The sequence below is a fragment of the Mandrillus leucophaeus genome, unplaced genomic scaffold (genome assembly GCF_000951045.1).
Source record: "Mandrillus leucophaeus isolate KB7577 unplaced genomic scaffold, Mleu.le_1.0 Scaffold265, whole genome shotgun sequence".
In the NCBI taxonomy this organism is placed as follows: domain Eukaryota; kingdom Metazoa; phylum Chordata; class Mammalia; order Primates; family Cercopithecidae; genus Mandrillus; species Mandrillus leucophaeus.
In genome coordinates, this window is record NW_012102754.1 from 2893144 (window position 1) to 2910375 (window position 17232).

At 42.7% G+C, this 17232-nt stretch overlaps 1 protein-coding gene and 1 long non-coding RNA gene across 3 annotated transcripts in view; one reads left to right on the top strand and one right to left on the bottom strand.

Moving 5' to 3' along the window:
* Positions 1–9068: 9068 nt before the first annotated feature.
* Positions 9069–11964, bottom strand: EIF1B (eukaryotic translation initiation factor 1B). Of its 2 annotated transcripts, none has more exons than XM_011984309.1 (4): positions 11496–11964; positions 10420–10583; positions 9905–10006; positions 9069–9509 (listed from the first exon to the last, which is right to left on the bottom strand). In XM_011984309.1, exons 1-4 carry the CDS (start codon positions 11524–11526, stop codon positions 9465–9467), a joined length of 342 nt encoding a protein of 113 aa, XP_011839699.1. In that variant the 5' UTR covers positions 11527–11964; the 3' UTR covers positions 9069–9464. The 2 variants fall into 2 exon arrangements, with proteins under 2 accessions (XP_011839699.1, XP_011839701.1); XM_011984311.1 differs by having other exon boundaries at positions 9071–9509; positions 10420–10538.
* LOC105542669 overlaps positions 11785–17232 on the top strand; it is a 129447-nt gene continuing 123999 nt past the window's right edge. The window contains exon 1 of the long non-coding RNA XR_001006508.1: positions 11785–12160. This is a non-coding gene — a long non-coding RNA (uncharacterized LOC105542669). The remainder of the gene's footprint in view (positions 12161–17232) is intronic.

Here is a 17232-nt window from a genome sequence, read left to right on the forward strand (position 1 = left end):
ATTTTTATCTATATAAAATATAGATATTATGTATAAGTAAATGCAACACATATGTGTGTATATATATGTTTGTAAAAGTAAATGCAACACATAAACTTAACACATAATTCAACACATAAACTTAAATTTTGTCTATATATGTATATGTGTGTGCATATATTTGTGTGTATGTGTATATATATATACACACACACATACACATACACACAAACACTTTGGAGTTTCTAGTGGTAGTTGAAATAGTTAGTCCCATATGTGGTCATCAGAAAGTAAGCCATTCCTCATACCAACATGGGATAAGCCTTTTGGCTTCTAAGGGTAGAAGTGCATTCTGCTATATATTTTAGAATCCCTCCCCGGCCTTGTTTTGTGGCAGTGAAATGCCTCTTGGGCACGTCCAAGTGTGTCTTTCACTGTGCCTGATTTCTTAATCATGTTCTAGTTGCTTTGCCCTGTCACATGGTCCCAGTATTCTTTTTCAGAATAACTGTACTACACTTTTTTTCTAGTTTAGTATAGTAAAGGAGTGATATGCAATAAAAAAGTCAAGATGATAAATTTTATGTATATTTTACCATATTATTTTTTCAGAGACAGGGTGTCACTCTGTCACCCAGGCTGGAGTGCAGTGGTGTGATAATAGCTTACTGCAGTTTCAAACCCCTGGGCTCAAGTAATCCTCCTGCCCCAGCTTCCCAATAGCTGGGACTACAGGTGTGTGACACTATGCTTGGCTAATTTTTAAAATATTTTATAGAGATGGGGTCTTGCTTTGTTTCCCAGGCTGGCCTAGAACTCCTGGCTATAAGCCATCTTCTTGCCTCTGCCTTCCAAAGCACTGGGATTACAGGTGTGAGCCACTGCACCCAGCTTATTTTACCAATTAAAGAACACTTATTTTTTGTCCCAGTCACAACATATCTTTCTAGGTTTCTTTGATTACCTTTACAGTTTTGCCTTTCACAATTAGGTCTTCAATCCATCTGCAATCCACTAGTGTTTGTGGTATGGAGTAGGGACCCAACTTTTTCTTCATTGAGCCAAATTTCCCAACACCTTCAACTAAATAATCCACCCTTTTCCCCATGGATACTTCTTGCGTGTGTAGAATGATTGTGATAAGAAGATAACTTAGCCTCACCCAGCATCTGGGCAAGCTAGGCCACTGGGAAAATGTCAGCAAAGGGCAAAGGGGCCTAGAACCCAAGTCTTTCCAAGGCCCTGGTAGAATATGTCCTTGCTAGGCATTCATTTTTCCAGCTTCCTTTCTCCCGGAACTGAACTCCCTTCTTCTTCCCCTGCTCCAGGGGAGAAGCATGAAAGAAAGAGTAAGGAGGTGGCTTACCAGAAATAATTATGTTCAAGCAATCCTGTTACAAAAATCTAGTCTCTTCCCATTTCAGAGATGTACAAGCTCCAAATGTCTTCAAAATGGAAAATGACACACAGATACGTTACGTATAATAGATAAAACTGGAGTTTCCCAAAGGGTGAGTGGTGGTCACAGGGAGGGAGATTGACTCATTTGTACAATAGGTTTGAGCACTTATTGTATTTCAGACCCTGATCTAAACTGGGGTAGGAGGTCCAAAGATATCTTAAGTTGGGTTCCCCTAGAAGGCTATGATAAGGATGTAAGTGCTAGTAGTTTATTTGGGAGGTGATCTCAGAAAGCATAGGTAGAGGTATGGGAAAATGAGACAGAGAAGGGAAGGTAAGGGAGCCAATAAATGGTACTTTATTGACGGTTTACTGTTATCGGCAACTGAGGTCCAATCTTGCTGGGAAATCCTGGGAGTCAGTGTAGACCATGCTTCCATGCTTTTCTTACCTGAGGGTAACTGAGCTGGGATACTTACATAGCAATTTCCACCTGCCATTGATTGAAGGTTGCTAGTGTGAGGGGTGCAGGGGGCAGGTGTTAACTCCCTAGTATTTCCAGCTGGGTTACTTATATAGCAATTTCCATCTGCCACTGATTGAAGGTTGCTAGTGTGAGGGGTGCGGGGGCAGGTGTTAACTCCCTAGTATTTCCATCCTGCCCCAATCTCAAGTATTTCCCTCCCTTGCATGCTCCTGTGGGCAGGGAATGCCCTCAAGCAATGCTTGCAGTTGGACACAGATGCTTGCAGTTGAAGCATCCAGGGCACATCTGTGGGAAAGGTGAGTGCTAAGGGATATGGGTGAGGCACTGACTGCATCTCCTACAAGTATCTCTAGTATACCTTACATGTTAGTGGTAAGGAGATGCAAGGTAAACTAGCAAAACAATGAGCAAGATGTTGTTAAATAAAGATAAATATTATAAAGAAAACAAAATACAGGGTGCTGTGTTTGGGATGGGTGGTGAGGGGCTTATTTAGATTAGGTGGTCAGAGGTGGGCTCCTTCAGATGAGGTTTGAACTGAAATTGAGGGACAAGAAGGGAGATGGGGAGCAGGGCAGAGTTTTCCGGACCAACTGAATGAACATGGAGTGCAAATGCTTTAAGGTTGAAGACCAGTGGGTCTGGTCATGTGTGTAGTGGAGAGTCAGAGAGTAGATGGCGAGAACAAGGGATAGGCAGGGAACAGGTGGTGTGGCATCCTCTAAGCCACTGTAATATGTTTGGAGTTAATGTTAAGTACAATGAGAAGCCTTCAGAAGATTTTGTGCAGAGAACTGATATAATCTCACTTGAATTTTAGAGAAAACTCAGGCTTCTGTGTTGTGAATGATTCAAGAAGACCAGCTGGAGAGCTACTGTAGTAATCCAGGTGCAAAACAATGGTGCTTGTCAGGTGCACTAGTCAGAAGTTGGGGTAGGGGAAAGGATGGATATGGTACATTTTGCAAGTAGAAACAGTAAGACCCCATTAGATCGGACGGGGTAGAGGCAGTAAAGGAAGAGAAGATTCAAAGATAAAGTTTTAAGTTTGAGCAATTCTATGGATGTCAGTGCCATTTACTTAGATGAGGCCGACTGGGGAAAGAGTTTGGGGGTAAAGAAGCAGGCTCTTTCTTTGTTTGCTGAAGGGAATGTGAGATCCATGGTTTTCTTTTCTTCTATTTGAAAGACTGGCAGTATTAGATAACGTTTCCATCTGATGAAAATGATCCAGTAGACAGGAAGAACTGATGATTCGGAAGAAAGGAGGTAATTACAGTGGTAATTTATGGAGAAGAGGAGATGGTACCCAGGACACAAATGGAGGGATTTGTTTTGATGGGTGGAGCAAGTGTACTTCATGCCTTGTATGGGAAAGAGGACAGAGTATGCAGCACTGCCTCCAAAGGGTAGATTTGGAGGTGGGAAAATGAAGACGGTCAAATACCTCAATGACGGATAAGACAAAGCCTTCACCTTGCTCAGTGGAGAATGGAGGAGGGACTGGTAAAGGGAAAGGAAGAAAGAAAAGCCATCTTTCCCCCTGCCCCACCGCCAGCTATCTCTAGGTGTTATGTGCTGTTGTGGAGCAGTCAGATAAGGTTAGGTTGAACAAGGATTGGACTGGGGTTTTGTCAAATGAATTAAAAAAAAAAAAAAAAAGGAGAAAGGATCAAGGGGAGATGATATTTGCAAGGGGTGTGATTGTGATGGTAAGCCAGGGAATCTATGCTGGGTCATGATGTCTCTGAAGAGAATTATATGAGCTGATGCAGGTAGAATTCTCAGAGCTGGACCTACAATGTAAGTGTTGGAAAGGAATTAGCTATTTTTATTAATGCAAGAGAAGTGAGAAAATGAGGGGCAATGCTTGATAACAATGTAAAAAGGCCCAAAGGATCTGCTGTTAAAGAGATAGTAAGTTTTCTAAAGTAATACCTCTTAACACCTCTTGTGGGGATCTCTAACCAGGGGCCCATCTGGTGATGCTGCTGTTGATTCCTGTGGGACCAAATCCCTAGAGCACCATTTCCAGGTTACCACTGAGCTCTCATTTGCCCTCCCCTACCTGTGCAGGTGAGATCTGCCAGGGGCTCTGCAAGTGAGTACGTTCCTAATGATTAGTTTTCCAAATGAGTCCTGTTCTGGGCTCTTCAGATCTACTGGAATGGCATCATGTATTGTGGCATTGAGGGGTTTTAAGGAATCCTGACACTACTTTTCCCAGACAAAAGTCTTTAGGCAACCTTGTAAGTGAAAGGCATATTAACTTGTGTTTCGGCCTAAGACAGAGGTTTAGACTGACAGCACTGACTATTTAGGGTGTGTGTATCCAAATTCCAGATTGTGTTTCTCAACAAGAGACAATTTAGGAGTCTTGACTGTTTTCTAGCTTAATCATTCATTCCCTGAAGGCTATAAACAGAAGTCTCTGTTTACATTTAAATTCCTGCTACCACCACCATGGTAGATAGCAGCTGAGGTACTTTATATATCCCCAGGGCAAGACCATGAAAACATTGTTGTCTCTCCCAGGTAAAGAAAAATTGCAATTGATTTATATGAATTATAATAATAAATGATTGGCTAGATTAATTTCTGGATCACATTTGAGTGATCAAACCTGTCAGCTGGTGCTTTCATGATGACTGCAACTTAAACCTTCGTAATGTATGTAAACTGCCAGGAGTCTCCCAGTTGTTTAAGTGGCCACAAGGGGGTGATAAAGGACTGCATACTTGCAGGAATCAGCCCCCTTCAATTTCTTCTGTAATAGCATCATTTACCCGGTACCCTGTATTTCATTACAACATACTTCATCTACCAAGTGGGCTATTACTGGTTCCCATTCAGTGTGTCTGGCCACTCATTTACTATTCTTCATGATGCTAGTATTGGGCTAAGCTTTTCTGTGTTTTTTAACAAGTCAATGGCAGCGATGCACTAGGAGTGGATGTTTATGATCAGGGAGTGGATGGGGGTGGGCCTTTTCTTTTTTTCTTTTTTAATTTTAATTTTGAGACAGAGTCTTGCTCTGTCACCCAGGCTGGGTGCAGTGATGTGATCTCGGCTCACTACAACCTCCGCCTCCCTGGTTTAACTGATTCTCTTGCCTCAGCTTCCTGAGTGTGCCACCATGCCTGGCTAATTTTTGTATTTTTAATAGAAAAATTACAGGTGGCTCACACTTATAATCTCAGCATTTTGGGAGGCTGAAGCAGGCGGATCACCTGAGGTCGGGAGTTCGAGATCAGCCTGAACAACATGGAGAAACCTCGTCTCTACTAAAAACACAAAATTAGCTGGGCGTGGTGGCACATGCCTGTAATCCCAGCGACTCAGGAGGCTGAGGCAGGAGAATAGCTTGAACCTGGGAGGCGGAGGTTGTGGTGAGCTGAGATCGCGCCATTGCACTCCAGCCTAGGCAACAAGAGTGAAACTCTGTCTCAAAAATAAATAAATAAATAAATAAATAAATAAATAAATAGATAGATAGATACATAAATAAATAAAATAAAAACGTTTTAAAAAAGTTCTCTCTCCACTCTCCAGACAATATGTTGTTCCTTGCTCAGTGGACTCAGGAGGTGGGGATGTTGTTCCTTGCTCAGTGGACTCAGGAGGTGGGGTCTGGGGTCCTGGTAAGAATGGGTAAAGGACACATGGAGACAAACTCTGGGATTAAAGCTAGCCTCCTTCTGGACCATTCTATAGACCCGAGGCCCTTCAAAACCTTCTAGGCTAGAACAGGGAGCTGCAGTTGAAGTCCAGCGTGAGGCCTGAGATCAATTAGATTCCCTGTGGGGGCTTTAAACTTCTTTTGTGCCTTGAATGAATGGCGCTCTTCTATATGTCATTGCTTTTTGCATGAAATATGTCTGTAGGCTGTTCACTAGTTTGAGATGAAGGCACCTAGATCCAGCATCATGCAGCATCAGGGCCCTCAGTTCACAGGGTGCAGAGTTATCTACATACCACAGCAGATCTACTGCTACCCGTGGTAGGTTCAAAATCAGACCGACGACTTACCAGGTGAGCCACCTGACCCACAATGGCATCCTTACAAGCCAATGCTGAGTTTAAATTGCCATTTCAGTTTTTCTTTTTTTTTTTTTATTGAAATGGAGTTTCACTCTTGTTGCCCAGGCTGGAGTGCAAGGGCGCGATCTCGACTCACCACAACCTCCGCCTCCAGAGTTCAAGTGATTCTCCTGCCTCAGCCTCCCGAGTAGCTGGGATTACAGGCATGCACCATCACGCCCAGCTAATTTTGTATTTTTAGTACAGGTGGGGCTTCTTCATGTTGGTCAGGCTGGTCTTGAACTCCCGACCTCAGGTGATTCACCTGCCTTGGCCTCCCAAAGTGCTGCGATTACAGGTGTGAGCCACCGCACCCAGTCTTAAAATGCCATTTTATGTTCTCTTGTGTAGCTCAGAGAATCCCTAAAGTCATCTAACACAATGATGCTGGGTAAGGAACATTGGAGGAGTCTGGCATTCCCTCCTCTCATCAGTATTAATTCCCCTCTGAATGGTTTTCCAGGAGGGAGGAAATATAGCCTATTCCTCTGATTTATGATTTTTTTCCCCATGCTTCCATTAGCTAGATAAGAAGGAGTTAAGTGCCTACATGACTATGTGAAGAGTGTTCAATGCTGAGGCCTCCTGATATAATTTTGCTCCTGCTTAATTCTAGCTGATTCACTTGGCCCTTTGATCCCAGACAAGCACAATGTCACCTGGCTACCTCTTGCTTGTCAAGTCATCACAGTCCACAATTAAGGACTCCCTTGGATTTAGTTACAGCAGGATCATGCCTTTGTTTCTCTCCCAAATGGACCTCTGGCTTGGTAAGCAGAGTCCTCAGAAACCCAGTGCAACTGGTGTGTGGAGGCCGTCGAATGAGGTTGCCTTTTCCCAAGCTGTTATTACCCATTCCATTAGGTGGAGCCAGGCTGGTGGCATACACATGGCACACAGAAGCCTGCATTACCACTCCATATTTCTCAAGTTCTTTTGGTTAACTGCCATCATGACTGGAACTAGAACTGTCCCTTCCATATGATCAGAGCCACCCCGTTTCTAGAATGGTTAAGAGAACAGTTCCTGTTACTCAAGTTCCTAAGCAGGTTGATCAGACTGCTTCCGTGGGGTTTCCTCCGCCTCAGGAGAGCCAGGACTGAAAGGCAGAGGACATTGCTGCCAGCAGCACTTTACTCCAGGCTATGATTCTACCAAAGGTCTTAACTTCCTAATGGTGTCTCCAAGTGTAAAAGTCTAGGGATAAACCTATTTGTCTTCTACTTGGTATTATGCATTGTGCACCCTGAAGTATAAACCACTAAAGAAACCGCAGATCAAGACCTTCCAACATGGAGGACACATATCCAGTTTGGCTACTGCCAATTTGCTGCATCTCTAAGACATGTTATCTTTCCTCCACAGTTACACAATGCCTCCTAGTCTCTTCCTTGCTCTAAAGATTGGAACTGCCACACAAGTTCAAAGTCCAATCAGGTGTCTGAAATTCATAGGCTGAAGGGAAGAGAATCAGGAAAGGTGCTCTTCATGAAATCCAGAGTTTTCCTCAAGCCTTTTAATCCCACCCACTTTGGACTGACACAGGAAGTGATTACTACAGCGCTTGTCTATGGGTCCCAGGATGAGGGGTGCTTTCTTTCCCATCTCATATACATTCTTTTCTTGGCACTAGCTCAGCTCTCAGCAGATGTATTTATTTAGGCTGCACTTGAATGTGGTTAATATAAACTTCTGCTTTACTATTTCCATAGCACTCCTCAACAGGGTGCTATTATACAATATTACAGATGAAAACGTAGCAGGTTAATAACTTGGAAAATTCTCCCAAACCTCTTGATCTTCATCAAACTATACTGATGTTTTCCAGAAATGAGCTTATCAAATTTGGGTCTATATTCTGGTGTATACCTCTTAATAGTCTGTCTCACTGTATTGGAGGAAGGATGAGGTGAGAAAATAACAAACCTATTTATTACTTACTGTCTTTAAGGGGCAACTTTGTGGGGGCTGATTTTGTTTTCCCAAAAACCAGTATCACCAAAATACAGACAAGGGCTCATTAGGGCTCACTGACCCCAAAATAAGACTTTTTTTCCCGTACCATCCTTATCCAACTGTAGTAAGCTAAAAAGCTTGCCCTTGTAGATGCATTTCTTTGCATTGGCTAAACGGTTTTAGTGGCATGGCTCGTACAACCAAGTAAATAACTACTACTTAATAGAAAGGAGCCTGGAACTCAAGATGAGCTGCAGAAATCTCTTAATTAAGAACCGCAAATTATATGTATTTTTAAGAGACAGAGTCTTGCTCTATTGCCCAGGCTGGAGTGCAGTGGTTCCACCTTGGCTCACTGCAACCTCCACCCTCTAGTTTCAAGAGATTCTGATGCCTCAGCCTCAGGCAGCTGGGACTACAGGTGCGCACTGGCTAATTTTTTGCAGTTTTAGTAGATGTGGGGTTTCACCATATTGGCCTGGGGGTCTCACACTCCCAGCCTCAAGTGATCTGCTCACCTTGGCCTCCCAAAGTGCTGGGATTATAGGCATGAGACACCGTGGCTGGTCATAATTTCTTACACCACTACCACCCCTGGTCATTGTCATCTGTGGCTCTGGTTCCCTTTGGTGAAACACATACCAAAACCATGATGTAGTGAAAGAAATTTCCTGGCTGGAATCTCTGGGCTGCCACCCTGTCACTTTCTAACACTCTTGGGAAATTAACCTGAGGCCAAATGTTTTCCATCTGTAAGACAGTGATACCATCAACCTACACTTGCAGGGAAGTGCCTGTGACTAAATATACTTTATGTCACAAGGCTATTACAGTATCTGGTACTTAGGGATAGACTTATGTTGGCAACTCAGTAACAACTGATAAGAACACAGAAGAGAACTCTATGTGCTAATATTGTTAAACTTGATACTCTTTAACAACATTTAATACTACAATCTGATAAATTCTTCGACAGCTTTCACTTGCTTTGCCATGAATAGTGGCTCTGGCTGAATTTCTACTCCTGCTTCTATTCTTCAATCAGTAAATGAAAAACAGAAGCTACGCATAACAAAGGTTCTCCTCTAAGCGCTGGGTATAACAGCTGAAGCTAATCAGAAGGAATATCTGCAGAATGAGAACTCCAATTAAGAAAGACAAAACGTGTATTTTACTTGCTTCGCTTTGGGAGCATAATTGCTCACAAGAATTCATAGATTTTTTTTTTATTGTTAAGCTGCAACGTACATGGTTTAATACAACAACAAAAAACATTTAATCAAGTGAAACGTAATAAACTGAACAATAAACACTCAAAACATTTTCCATTGGAAACATGTAAAGACGAATATGAGGTTTTGTTACCATCTTACTGCAATTTTCTTATGTGTTACTAGCCTACATACCCCATGTTTTCTGTAATCATGCAGATGTGAATGCAAGTTTGAATGATTAAATAAATGAAAAGTCCGTTTACTGCAGGCAATCATTTCACAAGGCAGCCAAACCAGGTTTAGAGAACAAAACTATTCAAGAAATTCTCCACGTATTTAGGTTCATTTTAGAATCCATGAACCTTAAGCTGTTCCTCCTTGACAATGCCAACCTGTAAAATAAAATTTAATTTAGCAAAATAACTCTGAGAAATACATAAATTCATTAAGAAAACATGGGAGAGTAATTAAAAAGAATCACTATCAACAGCTTATTGCAACACTGTTGTCTGTGGCATGCACTGCTGAGAGCCAACAATTCAACACATATTTGAATACTTTACATACCAAGAAATATCGTGTGTGTATATACAGAAATGATCAGAATACTCTAATGACAAAATAAACCTGACAGAGGTCTTTACTTTCCAAATAAGTACCATGTCTTTATTTCACCTAATTTCCTTCATTCGTATGATTTTTACTTAGTAGAAAACAAATCATGTTGCCTTTAAATACGATGTTAAAAGCAATCTCAAGGTTACACATAAAGCACCCACTCACTCACCTCCAAGAGAAACTGGCAAATGTTTTTTCTTTGGTCACCTTGAAGCTGAATAACCTCTCCGTATTCAGGATGTTCAATCACAGTACCATTACAGGCAAATTTCTGGAAAGGTGCATAAATATACAACAAAATTTAGTCAACTAATACGAGGTTTTATTTCACCATAAGAACAGAATTAACCATTTCAGTGAGCTAGATCATATTTAGAGAAACAGATTTTGTCTTCTATAATCCACAATCCTTCCAATTTAATTTGTAAACCAGGAAATGATTTTATGTGTAACATCAAGAACTAAATATTTCACATTTAAGTTTATTTGAAACCCACGTGAATCTTCTTTTAAAATGAGACACCACACCGGGAGAATAACTAAATATTTACATGTTAATTACAAACATGAGAACAGCTTTCTTGGTCTAGTCATTTTCATCCACGCTGATACAAAGGTGTGAATTATAATCCAGTTCAGAGGTGTGCACCAGTAACTCTAATCCTTTCTTCCTAATCCCTTTACCTTTTTGAAAGCTTTCACAAGTTTCTTTTTGTCATAATCATCTGCAATGCCCTGAACAGTAGTCAGTGTCTTTCTGCCGTTCCGTTGCTGGATTCTTATATGAATGTAATCCTCAGTCCCTGCCGGGAGTAAGTCGTCACCCTTAGTTGCATCAGCAAAGGGGTCTGCAAACGGATACAAAAAAAAATCCAAAGTAGAAAAATATTTTTTAGAAAGTACTTTCCACAAATACATTATACTACCAATCCTGACAGCCATCAGTGAAGGTTCCAGTGTCTTTGCTGTTTCTGCCGGTAGGAATGGAGATGGGGGTGGAGTATTAATAAAACCCCCAAGGTACTCTCACAAAAAGAGAAACATTTGGACAGCTACGTCCATTGTAGAAAAACGTTGTTACAGATGTTATCGTTGAATATGGTCCTCTAACGAGAAAAAGGAGACTTAGAAAACCTTAATATTGTAGCCGCTATAAAAATGTGCGTCATCTCGATTACATTCTGAGGAAAACATAAACATTCGAATATGCCCACCCTAATCATTTAACCGTAACTGTGCCTTGCCAAAAAAAAAGTAGATTAGATATATATCAAGAGGCGTAATTTTACAAATTGCTACGCAAGCAGAGAAGACTGAACCACTGGCCAGTGACAGATCAGAGGCCTGCATCCGCATCTTTCCCTAAGTGCCCCCAGGGGCTGCCAGAGAACGGGCGCCGATTCGTAATTCCCCTGGCCCGGCATCCCCTTTGCAAGTAGCAGGGCCGATCTAGGAGTCCACGAAATAGGGTCGCCAAGGTTTCAAGGGGCAGAAGTGGAGGCGAGAGCCGGGTCAAGGACGGGGCAGGGGGTGGCGCATGGCCCGCGGCCGGGGCTCCGAGAGGAGGGCTCGGAGTCCGGCGCTGTCCTCGGGGAGGGGGTCGCCAGGGGCCCCGTCGCCATTTTCTGGGCGCCGAGACAAAGCCCCACTAGGAGTGCGGGGAGGGCAGAAACGGGGCCCCTAGGGGCGGTGATCCAGGCGGGCAGCGGGCCCAGAGGCGCGCGGGGCAAGGGAGGGAGGCGGCGGCGACGGGATCTTACCGAAAGATTGGAGGTTCTGGATAGTGGACATGCGATACTAGTGTGAGGCCGGTGAGGGGATAAAATTCCTGCGGGGCCCGCCCGGATCACCGTGTCAGGAGGCTGTAGTGGCGAGAAAACGGAAATAAATAAGGAAACGCTTCGCCTTGGGGTTGGGATTAGGCTGGAGTGGCGGCGGCGGAAGCCGGGAGGAGGCAGGAAGAGGCGAAGGAGGAGGCGGAGGAAGAGGCGGCGGCGACGGATGCGAGGACGCGAGAGAAGAGGCGGCGCTGCGGCTTCTCCCACAAAATGGCCGATGGAGACTATTTAGCCGCGCCCGCCGCCCCTCCCACGTGACCCTCCCGCGCGGGGCATCCTGGGACTTGTAGTTTTCCGGAGGCAGCGGAGCCGGGAAAGCCAGAGGCTGGGGGCTGCGGAGACCGCAATTCCAGTCACGGAGTGCGCCCTCTAGCGCCGGGCGGAAGACGCGGGAAGTGTTCAAGCGGCCGCAGAGCTGCCCAGAGTTCGCAGGTCTGGGGCTGTCTTCACAGCGAGCTCGTAGGGGAGGACAGTCAAGGGACTCAAGCGTCCCTCTTGACTCCCCTTCTGTCGCCGTGCAGTGGCGGCGCCGAGGGGCCGACGCTCAGGGCTAATCTCTATCAGTCACCCTCGAGGCCCCGGGTAATGTAAGTAAAATCGGGGTGCAGGAACAAAACAAGTCCTCTTGCTCCGGCTTTCAACTCATTGGCCACCCCTCAGCCCTACCTGCATTGAAATTCCAACCCCAGTTGCAGGAGCGGTGTTAGTCTCAACCATGGTTGGAGATGGGAGCCTCTCCTTCCAGGATTGGACGGACCTCTTATTCCCTAGCACGGTGGATTTCAGACTCCAGCGTGTGTGTCTGGAGGGCTTGAGAAAACACTGATAGACCCCAGAATTTCTGTTCAGGAAGTCTAGGGTGTGAGCTGAAAATCTGCAATTCTCATAAGCTCCTTGGTGACGCTGATCCTGCCTGCTGGTCTGGGATCAGGCTTGAGAATCACTGCCCAGCTTCATCATGGGCCTGGCATCTAGTGGGGGCCAGGTGTGTGTGAACAGAACATACCACAAAATCAGCTTGTCAGCTCATTGTGTGTGCCTCAGAAGGCTCAACACAGAATTCAGGAAAGATGCCAGGTATAAGCTGAAGGTGAGCTCAGCAAATAGGTTAACTGATGGAGTCATGTACCAGACTGTAATATCTTCCTGTCAAGTCACGCACAGAAAAATAAACCCGAGACTGGGAATTGGCTCAGGCAGGTGTTCAGTTGTCAAACTTGGTTGGCTTTCTGGAAGCAAAGAGATAGACTAAAATTTAGGGATTCTTAACTTTTCTGTGTGTGCCATGGCAATCCTGTGAAGCTGCTGAACCCCTTCTCAGAATAATGAGAAATTAAGTTTTAAGTTCATAAATTACATAGGATTACAAAGGAAACCAAGTTATATTGAAATTTTAAAAATACATTAATAACATGTATTAATACACTAATAACATTTAGCAAGATTACGTCTAATACTATAATTTCAAAAAGCTGATAAACGTAAGAGATATTTTGTGATGTCTGTAACATCAGAAATTTAATGTGAAAGTATGTGTAACTTCTGTTGGTGCAAAGTGACAGGTCCTTCTAATACTATTATGTTGCCTTTATTCATAATGGAAGGAAATGGTAAATTTTGCTTAGAGGTTAATGAAAGTGCAGATGTAATTTTTTTTCCCCATCCAATTTTAGGGATCTCCATCCCCGCAGTTTTACCCATGGGCCAAGGATCTGCAGACCCCAGATTAAGAATACCTGAATTTGACAGTCTTTTGTGATTAACAATGATGATAAGTGCCATTTATTTAGTATTTACTATTTGCCTGTTACAAAGCTTATATATAACATTATTAATCTTCATAGCTATTTTATAAGGTAAGCATTACTCTATGCACCAGGTACGGAGATGGAGGCTTTTGTAGGTTAATGCCTGAAAAAAAATCAAATTCTTAACTCTCAGAAATCTAACCACATTTGTGGTCTTCCAGCCCTGGTTCAAATGGAAAACACTCTTCTTATCCCAAATTGAGGTGTAAAGTTCTAGAGCTGGCTCCAAAACAAGGAGCGTCAAAATATCTAAATAAGTGTGCTTTAAAGTACTTTTATTAGTTCAATTTTGTGGCCTACTTTAATACTCTAACACTCTAATTTCTAAATAATTTTTAATCTAGATAATGCATCTCTATTTGTTTCTTTCTTAGTGAATGTACATGAGTATTTTACATTACTTTATTTCTCAGAAGAAGCCGAAGGTGATCCAGTGAAGAAAAAATTACAAACAGAGAGAAATTAAAAGAAAAATTCCTGAAATCTTAGGGTTTCATGGTCATTAGCCCTGTCAGGAGAACTCATCTTTTCTTAGATTTAGTGTTTGCATCAGAAATCTCCAGGAGTAAGAAAAAGAAAAAAAAGAAGAAAGAAACCCCCAGGACCTCAGAAATCTTTAATCAGAGCCAATATGAATACACATCAGATACAGTTGTGGTTCTTAAGACTCTTCTAACTCTCATGATTCATAGTCTTTGTGTTTAGACCTCCAGTGTCCAGTACAGAAACCACTAGCCACATGTGGCCATTGAGTACTTGCAGTATGGCCGATTTAAATTGGGATGTGCTATAAGTAGAAAATATACAGTAGGCTTCCAAAGACTTAAATTGTCTTAATTTCACCTATTTCTTTTTACCTTTTTAATGTAGCTACTAAAGACTTAAAATTACATGTGGCTCATGCTGTATTTCTACTAGATAGCACTGGTTTAGAGTGAAAGAATTTGACCTGTATGTGAAGTTATCATAAAAAGAATAAACTGAAGCATTTAAAATCTAGTGTTTTTAAGTTCTAAATGGTACCAGCCTAGGTTAAGGTAATTATTTCTTGTCTTAATTCAGAAAAGCATTTTAGATCACTCACAGAGAACAGTTGTGCTGAGTAAAGGAATTATAGAAGATAATAATTGAAAAAGAAAAGCACCTAAAGCTGAAGGTAGAACCCCCAGTCTGGTTCTAACTTTCTGATAGTTAAGATAAAGAGGAAATCAGCTAGAAAATCTTTATGTGTACAGGACGAAAACATACCAGTTGCGCAGGAGGAATAGCTTTGCCAGGCCCTGAGCCACAGGAGGTGTTATTCTTGGGCCCTCATAAAGGGAGCAGTGTGATGTAGTGGAAGCATCCCTAGCAGTTTGCCCACAATGAAGGCAATGATGGGTTTTTTGCAGCTGTTTCTTATATCTGCTGGTCATGAGGATGTGTTGTCTGGTTAGAAACTTGGGTCCTCATCCATCCTTAGGCTGCTTACCGTGGTGGATGTGATAATGTACCACTCAGATTTCCTGCTTCAGTGGGCATAACTGATGAACAGCCCCAGCTGCTATGCTCTGAATTCAGCATTGCATCCCGCTGAGGCCACACTTCCCATCAGCTATTCCTAGCCAATGACTGAGCACAACAAAGATGCTACGGCAGTCCTGTTCTTGGGAGATGTGGAACTCCTTTGACAGGCGACTCTGGCTCAAGGACTCTCCATTGGCCTGGCTGAACCTTCTTAGATTTGTGCTGACGTCTAAGATTCTTCTAATTCAACCTTTCTTCTTCTGTCCTTCGCAGACATTTCGCCCAATAAATTTCTTGCACATCTAATCCCATCTTGATGTCTGCTCCTCAAAGAACCCAAACTGATAAACCTGACTCCAGACTGGTTGGTAAAGAGACAATAAGTAGAAGGAAAATTCCAGTTTAAATAACTCTGGTTATTACTACAGAGCTTTTCCTCCAAACTGTAAACTCTCCTGAACTGTGCTGAATTTCATGAGGCTGAGAGAACTTCCGCATAGCCTGCATGAAGGCTTAAGGCCCTCTATGTAAAAGCAGGCCAGGCAGGCTTTTCTTCTCCTAAGTGGGTACCCTAAAACAAGCCCTTTGTATCTTGCATATTTAATGGTAAGAAAATGTGGACATATTGAAGGGGAAAAACAATGTGTGCCTAGTACTTTGAGCAGATATCCAAATCTCGCTATGGACAGCTTCTGCCCTCCCACAACTGGGAAGACTCCAGGGTCTCTTTACTGAATTAGTGAAATGGGAAATCACTATTCCCAAGTGATAAGTCAATGTGACTGGTATTTCCAGGAGACCAGCTACAAAGAGAAACCCCAAAGAATGAATGTCCTTTGAGGATCATAACTAGTATTTCTCACATCTCAACTTTAAATGAGAGTTAAGTAGCTGAGAGTTTAAAATTACATTTCCTGGCTAGAACTATGTTGCCAAGTGGTTAATAATGTGCATGGTATGAATAAAACAGAATTTAGTTGCTATCTCTGTGTCTAAAATACATGATTATTGAGTCAGTGTTTCTGTAGAATGAATCAGAAGAGCCACAGAAGAGACAGTCATAACCTAGGCCTGTTTCCTAATATCATATGCTTTGTACTCTTCCATTTTCCTGGGAGAAGAGTAAGGAAGGTGGGTGAATGGGCTCTGTATTTGTAGGCTCTTAGTTAAAAACATTAATAGTGACGATGATCAACATGCTGACAATTAGCACATTGTATGTGCTAATATATCCACAAAGTATAATATTGAACAGAAACCAAAATTATGTACGTGTTAAAGAGTCAATAGTTTTTCTTATTTTCAGAGAGCTTTTGAATCTAAAAGGAGAGTTAAACCAAACCAACATGTAATTTATAAAGCATATCAGAATAAGAAAATTTCAAGGCCTGCGAGGTTGAAGACTAAATGGAGTTAACTCAGTAAATATGAGGAAATTTCCCTAACATAGCAACTCCCCACTGGTGATCTTAATTAGGAGGGAATGCAGATACTTGGCCATGTCACATAACTTCTAGTCTAAGGAAGGGGCAGTATTGCATTCAAGTTTCTTCCACTTCATTCTACCCTCCTGCTGTCAAGAACTGTGAAGAGTCTGAGATTTTATCCTACTTGCACGCTAACAGGTTAGCGTGCCACAGTTTCATGGGTACTGAAACTGAGACTCTTGCGTTAGAGACAGGCCTTTATTACTCATGGCAAAAGCAGTAGCCAGAGCTTAGTGTTAATGCTGGTTTCCTATGTCCACAAATCTAAGACCCATGGATTGGACCCAAGTCCAACACAGGTGGGTCTTGATTGATGCCTACACATGCAGTGGGTTGTATTACAGGAGAGGAACACTGTGCTTATGGAGTCTGTTGCTTTTATTATAAGCAGTAACAAGCTTGTCTTGGGGGGCGATATTACCTCATCCCTCGGGACTGCTCCCTGCAAACATGACTCTGAGAAAAGGCCAAGGTAAGACGTGGTCAGGGCCTTGCATTCTTGGCAAAACCAATAAGAACATGCAGGCACCCTCAGGGCCCATGGTGAATTACCTCTCCCCAAAACTGCTTACTCTTCTTTCATGATGGGGTGTTGATAATTGGAGGGGTAAGCTCTAGGGACATTCGAATGGACATATTTACTGGAGGACAAGACTATTGTTTGTTGACAGGTCATGTACATAAATGCATCTCACTTTTTATCCTCTTTTCTCAAATCCCTGGAAGTTCTGTGGGGCCGACCTGACCACCTTCTTTTCTCCCTTTTATCTCCTGTGGCTTGGAGCTTTCTCATCTTTTCCGTTTCCCACCTCCCATAGAGCCAGCTGGTCCTACGAGTTAAGTTGGGGTTGGGGAAGG